This window comes from Microtus oregoni, unplaced genomic scaffold (genome assembly GCF_018167655.1).
Source record: "Microtus oregoni isolate MIOR12 unplaced genomic scaffold, Mior012 000042F_ref0000377, whole genome shotgun sequence".
NCBI classification, from domain to species: domain Eukaryota; kingdom Metazoa; phylum Chordata; class Mammalia; order Rodentia; family Cricetidae; genus Microtus; species Microtus oregoni.
The window spans coordinates 17,836,424-17,854,085 of NW_024543209.1; the positions used below are offsets into that span (position 1 = coordinate 17,836,424).

The window sequence follows — 17,662 nt, forward strand, 5'->3', positions numbered from 1 at the left end:
CTCACCGGCTGGCCAACTGGTGAGCGAGTCAACTGGTAAGCTCCAGGCTCACTGAGAGACCCTGTCCCCAAATAAGATGAAACAGAAATGTGGAGACTGATTGAGCCTGATACCTAACATTGATCTATAGCCCCCACGTGTATACGTGCACACACACACACACACACACACACACACACACACACACACTCTCCCCTATGCATACACATCAAACATTTTTTCACACACACTGTCACACATATGTACACATACGCACACTTTCTACCACAGTCACGCACACGTGCATACCTCAGTCTTCACACACAGACTTTCTCACACTCACAGACATGCACACCACATACATATACGCCACACATTCTCTCTCTCACATACACACACACTTTCTCACACACACATATCACACACTCACACAGTATTTGTGTGTATACACAGGCACATCACATACCCTCTCACATACACACAGACTTTCTCACAAACACATACCATACACAAAGAGTAAGTGTGTATGCACTTGAACACCACATACTCTCTCACATAGACACACACATACACTCACACACAAGCACATACCACACACTCTTTTATACACACACACATTCATACCACACACTCCCACAAACTTGTACACACAAGTGTCCATGTACACTCACTAATAAACTTCCATGTTAAAGTCTTTGGGTCCATATACTTCAAAGCTCCCTTTGGGTGATTCATTAAGATTCTGTTATTTCCTTTGTGGATAGTTTTAGCAATTAAATCACCCACTGGAGCCTCATTGGAGTTTGGTGCTCAATGGGATACTGGGTTCCAGGGTGATACCATTTTATACTTCTGTCTCTTGCTGTCCTGGGCATTTATGTTAAATGTGAAGAGACAAAAGTTAATCTCAACAAGATGCTATAGTTTCAATACGAATCATGTCTCCCTTCCTCCAGCACATATGTTAAAGGTTAGCTCCTTAGATGACGACACTATTTGGAAAGGATCTGGAGACTTTAGGAGGTGGGTGTCCTGCAGGAGGAAGGAGGTCATCGGGGCAGAGTTTTTGAGGGTATCTTGTCCTTTACTGTCTCCATCTCTACCTCCTATAAGCAATGAGGGTGAATAAGGTTCTTCATTATATGTTCCTACTGCTGCAGTGTTCTTGCCCAGTGTGGGACTAAGCAGGCATGGGCTAAGCCCTCTGACTCCCTGAGTCAAAATAAAATTTTTTTTTCTTAATTGTATGTGGTGTTTGTTTAGTCAGGGACAAGAGAAGTCCTAAAATATTAACTGGAATCTCCTTCAACGGCGTGACTGTAAAACAGTAGGGTGGGCTGAGGAAATGGCTCAGTGGACAAAGCGCTCATCACAGAAGCATTAGGACCTGAGTTCATAGTCCCCATAAACCATCTTTAACAAGGCCAGACATAGCAATGAAAGCTTCTAATGTTGCTGCTGGGGAGGCAGAGACCGTTGGCGCCCAGAGACTCACTGGCTAGTCAGTGAAGCTGAATATGTGAGTTCCAGACTCAGTGAGAGATTCTGTCTCAAAAAAATAAGTGGAGGTCAGTAGGGAATGACACTTGGAGCCACCCTTTCCCCTTTGTGCAAATTTGTACACATACATGTACACTCACATTTATGTACATACATACATGTACACATGAAACATCAGGGACATTTTAAAAAGGGGGACTTCTACTCCTGCAGCGGTTAAGTCTCTGAAGAGTTTCTCAGCCTCAGCACTGTGGATATTTGGGGTTGTATTGTGTATATTGGGTGTTGTAGGTAGACTTTTCTTTCCCATTAGTCAGTTCCCAGATAACCACACAGAGACTTATTATTAATTATAAATGCTTGGTCAATAGCTCAGACTTATTACTAACTAACTCTTACATTTTAAATTAACCCATATTTCTTATCTATGCTCTGCCCACATGGCTTGGCATCTTCTCTCAGTACAGTAGCGAGTTCATCTCCTTCTCTCTGTATCTCCTCTTGTGATTCAGAGATTCTTCCCTTCTCTTTCGTGCTCTCTCTTGGTCTGCAAGTCCTGCCTAACCTCTACTTATCTAGATATTGTCCAGTCAATTTCTTATTAAACCAATTATAGTGAAATATATTTGCTCAGTGTCAAGGAATATTCCATAGGGGGTGGTTTCTGTGCTTTGCAGAAGGTTTCACAGTACCTTGGCCTCTGGGACACCTGCCTTCAGAAGTGCCATCTGGAAAGGTCTATGAACTGATGATGCTAAGAATGAGAAGAGAGAGACAGTAAAAAAAAATGAGGGAAGAAACTTGTTTTTCTTAGTTTAATACCTTCATGGTTTCTAGGGCAATAAAGCCTGAGGAGTTAGAATCTGCCAGGCAAATTTCCACCTATTACCCACTCTCTGTTCATTACTGACTGGAATTTAAATATCCTGTAGAGTTGTACATCAATCAGAGTCATATAGAACAAGTTTTGACTTTGATGTCACTGTGACTAAAGATTCCCCAGCTGTTTATATAACAGACAGGACTTTCTGTGAGGGGTGTGCTAATGGAGGGTTATTCTCACAGTTCTGGTGTTTCAGTGGAGAAAGGTTGTTTGAAAGACAAGATTTAAATGGGACTCATTTGAAGATTTAAATAGCAGAGTGCCTGGCTGCAGTGGGGAAACACATCACACCATAATTTAGCCCTTTTTCTGAATGAAAGGTCAGTTCCCTGATTTAAACATAGGTTGCATTGAGTTCACTGTCTCTCGTGGTGCTCAGAACTGTCTAGAATGTTCTATGCCTCTCACATAGATTTGATGTCTGTCTGCCCTGCTCCTTCTCTCCTTCCAAGTTTCCTTGTGCCTCTGCTGTGGGGTGTCTGAGCTGGCAGACAAGTAGAATCCTGTCATAACTGAGACTTCACGTGAAAGGCGTTCTTGTCTCTATTTCAAAATTTCTTTTTTTTTTCTTTGCACTCGATTCTCTTCTCACGTGAGCATGCACACTTGCCAGATGTGTTCTGGCTATTGCTTTCCATCTCTTTCTCATTTTCCATTCCTCTTGCCCTTGTTTCTTCTTGGCTTCTCTGGCTGTAGAAACTGTCAGGTGGCCTGGCTTACAGCATCTTTCCATTTTTGAGCTGTTACTCTGGGACTCTGGAGCCTTGAGTATTCTCCCTTTAACTATGCTTCCCTTCTCTCTCTCTCTCTCTCTCTCTCTCTCTCTCTCTCTCTCTCTCTCTCTCTGTGTGTGTGTGTGTGTGTGTGTGTGTGTGTGTGTCTCTGTCTCTCTCGGCGTCTCTCTCTCTTTGTCTGCCTATCTATCTCTTTCTATCTCTCTGTCTATCTACCTATCTATCTCTGATGGTAATGATCTTTGCAACAGATGAAGGTAGACAGTAGCCACATTGTTTCCATACAGTCAACTCTATGGAGCAGATTGGGCTGAGTTTTGAACAGCTGGGATTGGCAGAGTGAGTTCTCAGCTGGTCTAAAAAGAATCCCAGACTGCCACGCCGTCCAATTAGAAGGAGAAAGAGGGACATGAAGGGCCAGGGTTTGCGGTTCTGCCTCCAGCTGCTTTGTCTTTTGTGGTCTACAGTTTTGAAACAGTCATTGGTTTGGGAGGAGACAGGATCAATTGATCTCAGGATCTGTGTGTCTACCACAGACCAGACCATTCAGGGGCTGTACTGTTGTACTGCAGCGTCCCATTGTCCTGGTAGGCAGAGGGTGAGTAACAGCTACTCCATACCTGTCCAGGGTGGACAGGGCAAAGGCTTTTCATGTTGTTTTCCCACATAGATTCCCATAGGAGACGAATGAAGGGTTTGCCATTGGGCAGAGCCAGATCTGAGGTTAGCTTTGCTGTCAGATTTCAGATTGTTCCTATAAAGTGGGAGTGTACTTGTTTACTTTATGGGATACCTCCCATCTCTTTTTGTAGTGCTACAGATTAAACTTGGGACTTAACACAGCCAGGCAGGCACTCTGCTGAGCCATACCTCACCTCCACAGGCAGATTCTAGTCATGGGCTCTACCTCTGAGCTATATCCTCAACATCTCACTGGTGGGTAATAGGCGGGCACTCCACAGTTGAGACACTTCCCCTAAACCCCCAACTAATGGATTCAGACAGGCAGATCCTCTACTGCTGAGCAGGTAATAGGCATACACTATATTACTGAGCAATGCCCATGGTTCCTCACTAGTATATTCTGAGCAAGCGCTATGCCATTGATCCACATTCCTAATCGGATGCCAATCCTTTATTGTTCCACTGACTATGTAGCATTTGTGAGCACATATATTGCCTAAGACAATGGCTTGACACTTGTGCATATTGGAACATTTCTGTTTCGGTCTATCCAGTAAAAACAGATGTCTTAAGACGAGGAGAGGATCGCAGCCGCCAAAATGAAGTTCAATCCCTTTGTGACTTCTGACCGGAGCAAGAACCGCAAATGGCATTTCAATGCGCCTTCTCACATTCAGAGGAAGATCATGTCTTCCCCACTTTCCAAAGAGCTGAGACAGAAGTACAATGTTCGCTCAATGCCCATTCGAAAGGATGACGAAGTTCAGGTTGTCCGGGGACACTACAAAGGCCAGCAGATTGGCAAAGTGGTCCAAGTGTACAGGAAGAAATATGTCATCTACATTGAACGGGTGCAGCGGGAAAAGGCTAATGGCACAACTGTCCACGTGGGCATCCACCCCAGCAAGGTGGTGATCACCAGGCTAAAGCTGGACAAAGACCGAAAGAAGATCCTGGAAAGGAAAGCCAAGTCTCGACGAGTAGGAAAGGAGAAGGGCAAATACAAGGAAGAAACGATTGAGAAGATGCAGGAGTAGGGACGTCTCATACAGTTTTCATTAAAAAGACTGCTTGAGTAAAAAAAAAAAAAGACAAGGAGAAAAAAATCTTGTAGTTTCATTCATATTAAGTATGCTTATTATTCTTATTATTATTAAACGAAGTCAGAGCTTTGTTAATTTGGGATCTAAACTCCTCAAAATCCAATTCCCTCCTGCCTAACCTCTGACATCCTGGTTACCCTTAAAATTGGTTGATGGTAATTACAGACTTAAAGGTACTCCTAACCTTCATGTATGGAAGTTATAGAAATGAGAGCCCCAAATTACTGTTTCCTTAGCAGTAGGAGTTACAGTCAGTTTTTGTTCATCTTATAAAACTGCATGGAAGATGTATTCTCTCTATGCTCAAAAGCCTTTTTAAATTTCACAGGACATTGTCTACATTGTATTCAACTGGCACATTTTCTGTAATATCTGACTTGTCATCTGTCAGAATCTTCTAAGAGCCATGTGAACACTACATGAGGTGGTGACATAGACTTCCTGGGACTATATACACGATTAAGAGATGCTTGGGCTAGGATTGTAACTCACTAGGTAGAGTGCTGGCTTACTATGCCCAAGGTCCTTGGTTCAATCCCAGCATGTTATAAAGCAGGCATGATGGTGTATGCTTGAACACCCAGCACATCAGTATCAGGGCCAACAGGATCAGAAGCTCAAGGGAATTCTTGCCTATGTAGGAAGTTCAAATCCAACCTGGCTACAGGATGCCCTGGAGATGGTCGGGGAAAGAAGGAGGGGTATGTTTCCTGCTACTTTGTATTTTTTTGAGATTTTATTTACTTTTATGATTATGCATGTTTGCTTGAATATTTATGTGTATGTGTCATGTATGTAATGCCTGCAGAGGCTAGAAGATGCCATGGGATCCCCTGGGACTGGAGTTAGAGACAGTTGTTTTCTGCCATGTAGGTGCCTGGGACTGAGCCCTGGTCTATTGGAAGGGCAACCAGTGCTTCCAACCAGCCCTTTCTGATGCTGTGCTTTTAGTTTGTGAAAGGATGAGCTTCCTTTAGATGTGGATGTTTCTGTTTAATGTATTCTCTTGTTGCAAAATGGTAAAAGATGCCGGTGCTGTATTTTATTCCCATCCTTTTGAAGGTGAATAGTCAGAGAAATACTCTCGAGTAGAAAGCAAAGTGGCCAGACTGCAAGACCAGTGGGAGAAACTGCATATAAAGGGTAAAAGTGATTCGTGACTAACCCTGCTGCTGATCTAAAAAAAAAAAAAAAAAAAAAAAAAAAAAGCAGGTCACTGCTGCCTGGCTTTACTGTTTGTAAAAGCCATATTGTGTGCTCCCATAGACACTTCCTCTCTCTCTGGTTTAGAATAATTCCATAAACATATCTATAGTTTGGTAAAAATAGTTTAGTCAAGGAAGGATAAAAACAGCCCCCAGGCAAGACTGGAAATGGTGAAATCAGGGGGGGCCTGTTCACTGGTGGTAGTAGTGTGTACACATGTGTGTTTGTGTGTTTGTATGTGTCTCATGACCGGGTTGTTTCAGAGTGAAAGCGACAGATGCTTCCTTCGCTGGCTTCTTGTTTCCTGGTTTTCAAAGCCTGTGTGTTGGGTTTTATTTTAAGGTCCAGCGTTCCCCAGTCCTTCAGCAAGAGCGGGGAGGGCCGGCAGGCAGCTCTCTCTGACTCTTCTCCACGTGACACCGAGTGGAAGTATGAGGCACCACCAACTGCTTTGAGCAGAGCCCACTTCCCTTCACCCGCAGAGCGCAAAGCAGTTATACCAACATCAATCAAGGGAAACCCACAGGCTGAGCTCACACCGTTGAAGCAGGTGTGGGACTGAGGCAGGCACACAGGATCGAGGCATGCCCCGGCACCGTGCCCACAAATGGCAGTTATGATGACGACGCTGTGTGGGCTGTGGCTGCTGCACCCTGCAGCGCCCCACTGAGTCTGCTGTTCTTCTGGGACGCAAAGAGTCGGTCCCATACTCTTGAAATAGCCTCCTCTGCCCTTTCTGCTTTCTTTTAGGTTTATGGAGCAGGATTTTGAAGGAAATATTATTTTAGTTTCCTGTGGTACCTGCTGCGAGAGTGTTTTTTGGAACGACCCCTTTAAATCTGTAAATAAGAAAATACATTAGCTGATTCACTGAGACAAATGGGGGAAACAGAAGGCTTAAAAGTCTTTGTGTTTATACTTGGGAGCCTGAGGCAGTAGGACCACACATTTGAGGCCATCTCAAACATCTAAATAACTGTCCGTGACCCTGATTCAAAATGAAAAAAAAAAGGGGGGGGGGCTCGGAGTACTGCTTGGTGGTAGTGCACTTGCCAAATTTCCCCGAGACTTTGAATTCATTCCTCCCTATGACAAAACAAGAAGAAACAAACCCCAAAACTGCATGCATACCTAAGCATTAATATATACCAAGTGTTTTAATACATATGAATACACATATATACACCTGTGTATGCAGATTCATATATATGCCTATGTGTAGATTATATATGACAAATGCACAGGTGTGTATGCATACATATATGTAACCACAAACCTGTCTTAAAGACAAACTTCTACAGGCTATAGAATAAGGGAGAATAGGAATATCTAAAACATTGACACAATGAATGTGTTTGCAAAAAGGATGGCGCAGCCGGGCGGTGGTGGTGCACGCCTTAAATCCCAGCGCTCGGGAGGCAGAGGCAGGCGGATCTCTGTGAGTTCGAGACCAGCCTGGTCTACAAGAGCTAGTTCCAGGACAGGAACCAAAAAGCTACGGAGAAACCCTGTCTCGAAAATCCAAAAAAAAAAAAAAAAAAAAAAGGATGGCACAAACACATCCAGGTAACAGTGGCCTGTCTGATCTATGTGACAGTGGCCTGTCTGATCCAGGTGACAGCTGACAGTGGCCTGGTCTGATCCAGGTGACAGCTGACAGTGGCCTGGTCTGATCCAGGTGACAGTGGCCTGGTCTGATCCACGTGAAAATGGCCTGGTCTGATTCAGATGATGGTGGTCTGGTCTGATCCAGGTGACAGTGTGGCCTGTCTGATTCAGGTGTCATCCTAATAAAAATAATAGCTGGAAATGTCAACCTCAATGCATGCTGTGCCTTTTGCAAAGATTTTAGTTCCCACAGCAACTGCGCATGCTACTGGTCATGGTACCTGCTTTAAGCTGCTGCTTTGTAATATTCTGCATGTGATTTATATTAAAATAGGACTACAGTCAGCCTTTGAATTATCAAACTGGCTAAGTTGTGGAATAAAGAACAAACTCAGGGTCGCTATTTGTGTAGGAAGAAACACTGTTGATGAAATATACATTATCTGGAGATAATTTTCTAATACATAAAATCAGAAGCTACCGTATATGCTTCGGCATAATCCCTGCCACTCATCTTGAGGGCATATTCATCCCAAGACTGTGGTACCACATGCAAGAGATTGCTACAAAATTGCTTTATCAGAAAGTTATTTATTTCTGATTTTTTTTTTGTTAGAAATGTCTGAGAAGTACCAGGATGATCACACATGTTTTAGCAATAATGTATAATGAAAGATCAAATGCAACATTAACCTGGTATAGGTTTTAAATGATTCGTTTTGTTTTTTTTTACACTTGTTCATTTGTGCATTTATTGTGTGTGTATGATTATACAAACTATACATACTTGGACTTCTTAACTGGAGACCAGAGAACCACTTATGGGAATTAGTTTTCTTCCTCTGTGTGAGGGTCCCAGGTATTGAACTCGGTTGTCAGGTTTGACCACAAGGGCCTTAACCAATGATCCATCTTGTCAGCTGCGTTGTGTTTTCCTGCACGCAGAACATCAGGTGTGGCGTGAAGCTGTGTATGTGCAGGTATTAGGGACTATGTGGGAGACTGTATATAAGCCTTTAAGTTGCTATTCCAAGGTGGATCTGACTTTCTTTTCCCTATATGTTCTTAATGATGGCAGAGTAATCATTCAGTACCTGTGTACTAAATACAGAAAAGCACCAATATGGGATTAGTCCATTATTAGTATAGCCCTTAAGTGTTACCTAGGAATATCACCAATACTTGAGAAAGAACCCCCCACCCTTTCTCCTTTCTCCCTCCTCCTCCTTCTCCTCCTCCTTCTCCTCCTCCTTCTCTCCTCCTCCTCCTCCTCCTCCTCCTCCTTCTCTCCTCCTCCTCCTCCTCCTCCTCCTTCTCTCCTCCTCCTCCTCCTCCTCCTTCTCTCCTCCTCCTCCTCCTCCTCCTCCTCCTCCTCCTCCTCCTCCTCCTCTTCCTCCTCCTAATTGCTTCAGGGAAGATGCCATTGGCTGTTGATTGATCAATTCAGCAGATGTCTGCATGCCTGCTGATGCTGGGTACTGCTGAGGTTCCCATCAAATATGCACTTTCTGTGTGAATTAATGACTCCTTTCCCCATCAGTGTAGCTTTATCACAAGGGCTAACAATGCTGAGGGGAAAAAAATACAGGTCTTCAGAAATGAAGGTTTGACACTACCATTTTGTTTTATCTTTTTGTGGGAACGTTTTATCCTCTCTACCCTGTCTCCCATGGTTCAACTTTATCTGTGATGTTGGTAGTTGACAACTCAGTTGTCTGGAAAGCTAAAAGCAAATATGGAAACCATTGGGTAGACCCGACACTGTTAATGAAAACTTTCAAGAATACTTAAAAGTTGATCTGCAAGAGCTTTGAAAAGCTGACCTTGCCTTATGTTGTGGGCTTTGGGCTTTGAAACTCAATCTCAATCTAATGTCCAACAGGTGTCCTTCGGGCAGTCCCTGCAAGCACTGGAGGCTCGAGATTCGTGTGGTGAGTACGGTGTCCGCCCATCTGGAAGGGTGAGACTGGATGTAAATAGGACCCTGGGGTTCTGATTGTTTCACTGTAGGACAGGAGGGATAAGGCTGACGTGGGGATGGTCGTGCAGCAATGTAAGTGCTTCTCTGACTTCTACCCACAGGACACACTTCTGATGTCCAAACCCTGTGTTCCCTAAATGGTATTGGAAATGAACCTTCTTAATGACTTCTTAACATAACAGCCTCCTGGGCTGCATGAGAAAGTCTAAAATTCCAGCCTGGATCACCCAGGGCTCTAAAATGAAGATTTTTTTTCCTTGAGTTCAGTTATAAAAATAGCAAAAATTCTTGAAAAGAAGCATTTGCTCTGGGTCAGTTCAAGTTTGCCAAGTTCTCCCTCCCCTCCCTTTCCCTCCTCTTACCCCCCCCCCCCATTTCTCTCTCTCTCTCTCTCTCTGTGATGAGTGCAGCTGCTAGAACTTGGCTTCTCTCTTTCTCATTGGTGAAGGGCGGAGACTAGATGCTGGATTGGGTTCTGTTTCCGTCGTCCAGGGAACCAGGAGAATGAGCCCATCTCCCTCTCCTGCAGCTCTGCTGTGACTTCATGGGAAAATTGGTTGTCACTTTGGCCTTTTCCTATCCCCTCTCCTGTGAACACAGATATGGTGCCATTAAGTAATGGCTTTGGGACAATCTGAGATATAAACAGGGAGGAAAGACCACTGTTCTTGAGATGTGGCAGAAGTGGTAAAATCACTAATTCAAGCAACCGCTCGCCCTTCAAATCCAAAAAAAAAAAGCTTGTGAGCAGAACAGGCTGGAGAACAATGTGTCTTTGGGCGGGCTAATCTAATCACACACAGAAGCAGCCCGCTTTCTAACTGGCTGGGCCACTTCCACCCTATAGTCTCACGGGGAACAATGTATTAAGTACAGTATTTACAGCGATTTGTCGAATCCTACTGTCTGATTTTGGCAAGTGCCAAGGAAACACAGAATATATCTTGGACGACTTGAGCCTTCCGGGGAGGAGGCTGGAGTTTCCCCAGAGAGGCTGCTTCCCACGGTGGGAAACTGGCTCAGTAGATAGCTCTGTAAGAATGTATGCTGTAGCGGGCACTTGGCATGTTAGGGTTCTGCAGCAGCCACAGCTGGTCTTAGACATCTCGGGACCTCCAGAGGTCTGACTCCTAATTTTCCATACGTTGGTGTGGTCATTGCCTCCCGAAGGGCTGCTAACTTCAAACCCACTCCTCTGTTACATAGTGGGCCAGGTTTGTGTATCAGAAGAGAACATGTGAGTATGTGGGCCTCGGTGTGTGCACATGCATGTGTGTACAGTCTATAAATACATGTTTCAGGACAGATAGAGGGCCAGCCTTGAACTCATCATATAACTGAGAATGACCTTGAACTGCTGATCTTCCTACTTCCTCCACCTGGCAGATGAGGTAGTATTTCATTTTTCCATATTTCAGATTTTCTTTAGTTTTACTTCATATTTATGTGCATAGTATTTTTTTTTTTTTGGTTTTTCAAGACAGGGTTTCTCTGTAGCTTTGGTGTCTGTCCTGGAACTAGCTCTAGTAGACCAGGCTGGCCTTGAACTCCCAGAGATCCGCCTGCCTCTGTCTCCCGAGTGCTGGGATTAAAGGCATGTGCGCCACCACCGCCCGGCTGTGCACAGTAATTTTAAAGGAGTAGATCTCATTTTGAAATTTTCATGCATGTATATTATATATTTTCATCCTTCTCATACCTATTTCCCTTTTTCCATCCCTCTCCCTCCCAGTGACCCCTTTCCTTTTCCTAAGTAGCACCCCTTCTACTTTCAAGTCTTTTTTTTAAGTTTAGATACCATATATGAAGAGAAAAATGTAATATTTGCTTTTCTGAATATGTCTTATTTTACCTAATGTAAAATTCTCCAGTGCCATTTATATTTTTCTACAAATGAAAAAATTCCATTACATTTTTCTGTATAAATAAAGCTCAACTGTGTATAGAAACATTTTCATCATTTATTCATCTATCTGTTGATAGAATCTAGGCTGCTCCAATGACTGTTCTTCTGACGACAGTTGTGATAGATATTCATGTGCCCTGGATGTGTCTCTGTGGTGTTCACGTAGCCAGGAAGGTGCAGCGCTGTGTCGTTGAGTGCTTCTCTTTTTAGGGTAGTGTCTTTAAGCTTGAAGGACCTCCAGACTGATTTCTGTTGCAGCCCGGCTGATTTCTATTCTCATCAGCAGTGGGTGAGGGCTCCCTCCTCTGCCACATCCTTTCAAGCTTGTGCTGTGTTACTTTTTTTTTTTTTAATAGTAGCTGTTCTTAGGTATTGAAATTTGTAATGGAAGTAAAGATAAAATATTTAGAGAGTAATGTTATAGCTCTCCCTTAAAAGCCTCCCTAAAGTAGCTATCGTTATGAGGTGCAAAATAGGTCACTTCCTTCAGCTTCATACATCTCACATAAATAGTTTTTATTAAAACAAAACCAAAAATCTTAGTAAGGAATTTTCTCACAGCTTGTTCCGTGGTTCTGTAATGTGGCCCAAGTTCTGCATCTGGCTTATTGCTTTAAGAAGTTAGTTATTTTTTTTTATTTGTCTGTAGAATGTTGATAGAGGAATCAACCTCAGAAGGATTTCTAGATTAATTTGTAGAGTAGGAGGTGGTACCCATACACTGTTCACCAGGTTTCCCTTCCTAGATATGCCTGTCAAACTCAGGAACCTATAGTTACGTGTTCCCATTAACTAATGGTATACTTTATTTGGATTTTCCTACTTTACACAGGGTGTCTTTTTTCAGCTTTCAGGATCGCCTCCCTAGTAGTTCACGGTAGTTATTCTCAATTGAGGCTTATACTTGAAGATTTCTCCCTTCCCTGTTTGGAATGAACTTGATGGTTCTGAGGAGATCCCAGCGGCTATTTCACAGAGGTTTTTTTATTGTGAATTTGTCTGATATTCTCCTCATGATTAGGCTGGGTTGTAAAATTCCCAAGTATGAGTACAGAGGCCAGCGCCATTTTCTTTCTTTGTTTAAAATAATGTTTTTACATATTCTTTAAAAATTTCATACAATATACTTTGATCTTATTCTTTCTCCTCCCCCAGTTTCTCCCAGACCTCCCCCACAACCCAACCCACCCAACATCATGTACTCTCTCTCCATCTCTCTAAAAAACAAACAAAACCATGAAGGCTGTTTTGTACTGGCTATTCGCCCTGAGCGTGGGTCCTGCCCTAAAGTGGAGTTTATATACCCATTGTCATTCCACTGAAGAAAATGGCATTTTGGTTAGAGGTGGAACTTAGCGCCTCCTTCCTTTCCTGTGTGCTAGGATTTTTTTTTTTTTTGTCTTGACTTGAGCTCACGTAGGTCTTGTGTGTGTGATGTCAGTCTCTGTGTTCCTATTAGAAGGAGCATTTTATAGACCTCATGCTCATCCTTATACTGTTACCTTGACACAATAGTCTTGATGTTGACCGGAATCAGCTGGTTGAAGTCCTACGGTCAGGTTTTCCTATTGTGAAGTCCCTGTTTCTGTTTTCCGTACTGTAAATCTTTTGGAAGGAAATCTCTGCACTCACTCACCATAGTGGTTTGTAGGTTTAAATGAGATGTTTAATCCATTGGCTTAGAACCCAATGCTTAGAAAACACTCATTAGCATTGGTTATCTCTGGAGCTACTCCTCATGCATTAATCCCTTTCAATAAGTAGATGCCGTTTTCCCCGAGCACTGCTTCCTTATAGTTCAATGTCTCTCATCAATATTAATTAGAAAATAGAAATGAACACAGTTGCCAAACCTTCCACATGAAATGACTGTAGACAAAGGCTTTCTTGGAGGCTCTGTTCTCATCTGAGTATCAGGACCTGCAAACTGCCAGGCTGCTATCACCCTCCTCTAGTCTGTTCCTCGGGATGGAGTCAGTCATTGAAGACAGAGATGCAGGCAGTCACTGAGGGCAAAGATTCAGGCAGCCATTGCAAGGAAAAGATGAAGGCAGCCATTGGAGGCAGAGATGCAGGCGGCCATTGGGGGCAGAGATTTAGGCAGATGTGGAGGACAGAGCTTCAGGCACCAAGAGAAGGGGAAAGCAATTTAGGATCTGCAATATGGTGATATATATGTATTTTGGTCAGGCTTGACAGCTTTTGGATAGAACTTAGGTTTCTTAGGCTAAACTCTCTTTAACACTCTTCTCTGCGATATCTAAAAGGATTCCAACAAGTGCAGTTGTTGCCAGAGTAGCTCAGTGAGCTTGGATAATAGCACTCAGTCCTGTCTGGTGGAATAAATAAGAACAGCTGCTCTCTTCTGCAAATACTGTTGGCATGAATTTTTTATTTAAGTCTCTCTGTGTATCTAGTAAACAGTAAGCCATATCTAACATTACTAAAAGCCTCCCAAGTCTCCTTCCAATGAATTCCCTTTACTCCTCTCCATTTGTAAGTTCAGGGTGTAGGGCAGGGTTAATGACCAGTGAAGGAATGTTAGGAAAAGTAGCTCTGCGCTAGAGAAAACAGGCTCCCTTTCTGCCTCCTCTCCCATCTGACCCTCGGCTTCTTTCTAAGATAACATGTTTTTTCCAACTGTTTCTTGCAGAAGAGAGATTTACAAGGACATCCTTTCTCTATTCCGTATGTAATAGCTGGAGAGATTTATTCATGTTAAAATAATACTCTGTACCCTGAGTGCCTACTGGGAGAAAATTGCCATTCACTATAAGGGATAGGCGATTGCTGAAAATTGTCTTGGTCCCCTTTAAATGGCAAGTAATGCATTCTTTTCTATGTCCTAACAAATTTAGTGAGAATGAGCACCCTTCGTCATGCCGTAGCAAACAAGAGACTTGTCCAGAAAGCTTCGGTGCTTGTCCAGAAAGCTTAGGTGATATTGTTCATTCATTATTATTTCTCTCCCTTCTTTTTCTTCTTTTTGAGGTAGGGTCATGCTATATACTCAGGTTAACTGCCAACTCTTAATCCTCCTGCCTCAACATCAGCCCACCACAGCTGAAACTGCAGCTTTATGTCACTACCCTTGGCTGTTATCATTCTTTTAGATAGCAGAATGAGATTTCCTGCACCTGTCCAGTTACCTCTGAGTGTTAAGTAGGGAAGATAACCATTGGGCAGATTGTCAGCCTCTACAGCAGAGGTGTGTGTGTGTGTGTGTAATGCAGGATCTGTAATGGCTACTCTCCGCTGTCAACTTGGAATTTTGAATTACCATGGGAAACAATTTAAGAATATGAGTATGAGGCTCCGTTCAAACATATTTAATAGAGAAGGGAAGATTCACCTGAAATTAGCTATACCACTCCATAGTCTGAATAAGCAAGAGAAAGCGAGCTGAACGCTAACGTTCCTTTCTCTGATTCCTGTCTACGGGTGTCGTGTGGCCAGATGCCTCAAGCTCCTGCCACTATTCCTGCCAACATGGACTGTGTCATCAGACTATGAATTTAAATAAATCCTCCTTTCTATTAGGTGCCTGGTTTTCTATGTTTTGTCACAGCAATGAGTAAATCAATTAGTACAGGCCTGATGGTTAGGTTTGGTGGCTCACACCCATAATTCTAACCTTTAGGGAGTTTGAGAAGGGTCACAATAAATTGGATATAAGCCTGGGCTGTGTAGGGAGGTCTAGGCCAGCCTGGGTGACAGAATGAGACCCTTAGGATAAATTCCAAGACATCTTCACGCACCCTTGCAGGTTTGCTCTTCCTTCAAGTCATTGTACATTCCTGGGACCAGTGAAGATGCTCACAGATGTACTAGTAGCTCTTATTAAGGAGCTCAATGGAGCTGCACTTTTTCCGTTCAGGTGGGAGCAAGGCTGTGAGTGGCCTCAGCTGGTGAGATATCCATGGAGGTCACGAACTGTACTTCCCAGTTGACAGTGTTGGAATATCCCTCCATTGCCAACCTTCTTTGCCTACATTGGTGGGAACACATATGGTGGGTGGCCCGGTTGGTGAACAGTCTCCTGTGGACTGATGGTCATGGAAAGACCCACTAGCCCAGATCCATTGAGTCAGATAAGCAGGATGTGAGCTCAATTATTCTCTCTTAAGGATCATGTGCCATTTTCCAGCCTGTCCTGAGACATCTGTGATCATTTCTATTTCTGCAGAGATTCAGGATGGAAGGCCTGGGGCCCTGGGCCACAAAATAGGGATGTGTACATGTATGATGGAGGACATGGTGGAGAGTCTGTACATAGATTAGGAAGGAAATGAATATGGGCAGAGTGTACACACATACTGCGCACACATGTGAACTTAGTCCCTAGGAACCGTCTGACAGACTTTAATACCAAGCTACTGGTTGAGTGCCAACAAGAATATCTTGAGAGCACACAATGCTTAATTTATAGTTAGGGAATTTCCGTTGCTTGTCACAGGGCTTGTAAAATTTAAACAGAAGAGAAGAGCAGGATTGGAGAAGGTGGGTGGGAAGCAGAGAGCCCAGGGATGTGGCTGACCAGATTCCTTTAATGTAAAGTCACCCGAAGCTTTCAGCTGAATAGTAAAGTAATTCGCACATAGTTTCCGTTCTTTCAAAGGCAGAAGCTCAGCAGCACTGTCTGCTTTAGCCTTGGCCCCTGCTTGTCTCTTTGTCAGCCCATGCTTCCTGTCTGCTTGCTGGTAGGAAGTGTAACCAAAGCACACCACTCCTGGGGAGTTCCCAGGCTTGGCTTTCTCCTCCCAACCTGGCAGGAAGGGCCACCCTCTCCAGAGGCACTTGTTTCTCTGGGAGAGACAGTACCAGTGCTGAGATCATTCTGACAGGGGCCCCATGCTTGCTTTCATGTGAGCACATCCTAGGCCCTTCTCAGTTCATCTAGTTCTTCCTTCCTCCACAGCCCTGTTTACAATAAACATTATCCCTCAGAGGAAAAATCCAGCATTTATTTGGGTTTTGTTGTTTTCCCTTGAAACTTTTCGAAATGCCCAGAATCCTTAGAAGGGAAAATGCTCAGCAAACAGGAAAACTCCCCTGGCGTTTTCTGATGATTTGTGCTTTCCTTACTCAAATTCCACCTGGAACCCTTCCCCTTGCTTTTCATCTCTTGTAAGCTGATTCTTCTCTGTGTTGATGGAGCTCATGAAATACATAGGAATCAGTTCACATGTAACATCTGCCCGTGTGCTCTTTGTTTCTATCATGTCCGTGCTGTGTCCTACTGTTAATGCCTTTAAAATGCTCGGAGATGATAAAACCAGCTAGACGACAAGATTCTTGGTCCCCTCCCGTTGGCACAGCCTGGCTATTTAACTCTTAGAGCTGTCTGTCCATTTTCAAAATGTGATCCACAGTGTTTACCTTTCTACTTCAGTCTTAGTTTTAAAAATGACCCTTTTCCCCCCTACCCAAGTCACTTTGATCTCTGGAAGAAAAGTCTTATAGACATACAAGAAGATAGACACAGAGAAAACCATTCTAACTGATCAACAAAGACTTTTAAGAAACACTGCTCATCAGTTCCTAGAGTTGACCAGGCGAGTTGGAGAGCCACGCACTTCATATGGAGTCCAGCATTCCCAGGAGGCCCTCTGGCACTATCTTCACATAGTTGAGTTTTCTTGTAATGTGAAATGAGAAGGAACATGTGAAGAACAAAGCCGCTCTCGAAAAGAACTTGTGGCCAAAGGGTTTTCATGAACCTCAGAAGTCACTTGTGGAAAATTATCTTATCTGCTGCTAAACTCAATGACTAATTTTGTCTCTTAGACAATTTGTCCGAAAGTGGTGTTTTCTGTGTCTTTCTAGAAGCACCCTGTCTACGCTGCTCATTCATAGCAAGTGATTTTCCTTGATTCTTAACCACCAATTACTTATCTCATGACTTTGAGTCAAATACAAAGAAACAAATCAATTGTGATCCCAGCACTAATCCATAGAAAACTCCCTGGGTTTCAAGTCTTCAACACCAGTTTTTAATGATTTTGTCTCCTATTGAAGTTATTGTTGTTGTTGAAGGTAGGAGTGCATGGTGTGTGTGTACGTGGGTGGGTGGACTAT

General features: G+C 43.4%; 1 protein-coding gene across 1 annotated transcript; it reads left to right on the forward strand.

The window, feature by feature from the left end:
• The first annotated feature begins 4,379 nt into the window (after positions 1-4,379).
• Positions 4,380-4,817, forward strand: LOC121434114 (60S ribosomal protein L26-like). The gene has a single exon (XM_041632926.1). The coding sequence runs from the start codon at positions 4,380-4,382 to the stop codon at positions 4,815-4,817; it is 438 nt and encodes a 145-aa protein (XP_041488860.1).
• The last annotated feature ends 12,845 nt before the right edge of the window (positions 4,818-17,662 follow it).

What these genes read in the sequence shown, in the direction of transcription:
- LOC121434114 (XM_041632926.1), top strand. Translation starts at nt 4,380, where the DNA reads ATGAAGTTCAATCCCTTTGTGACTTCTGACCGGAGCAAGAACCGCAAA.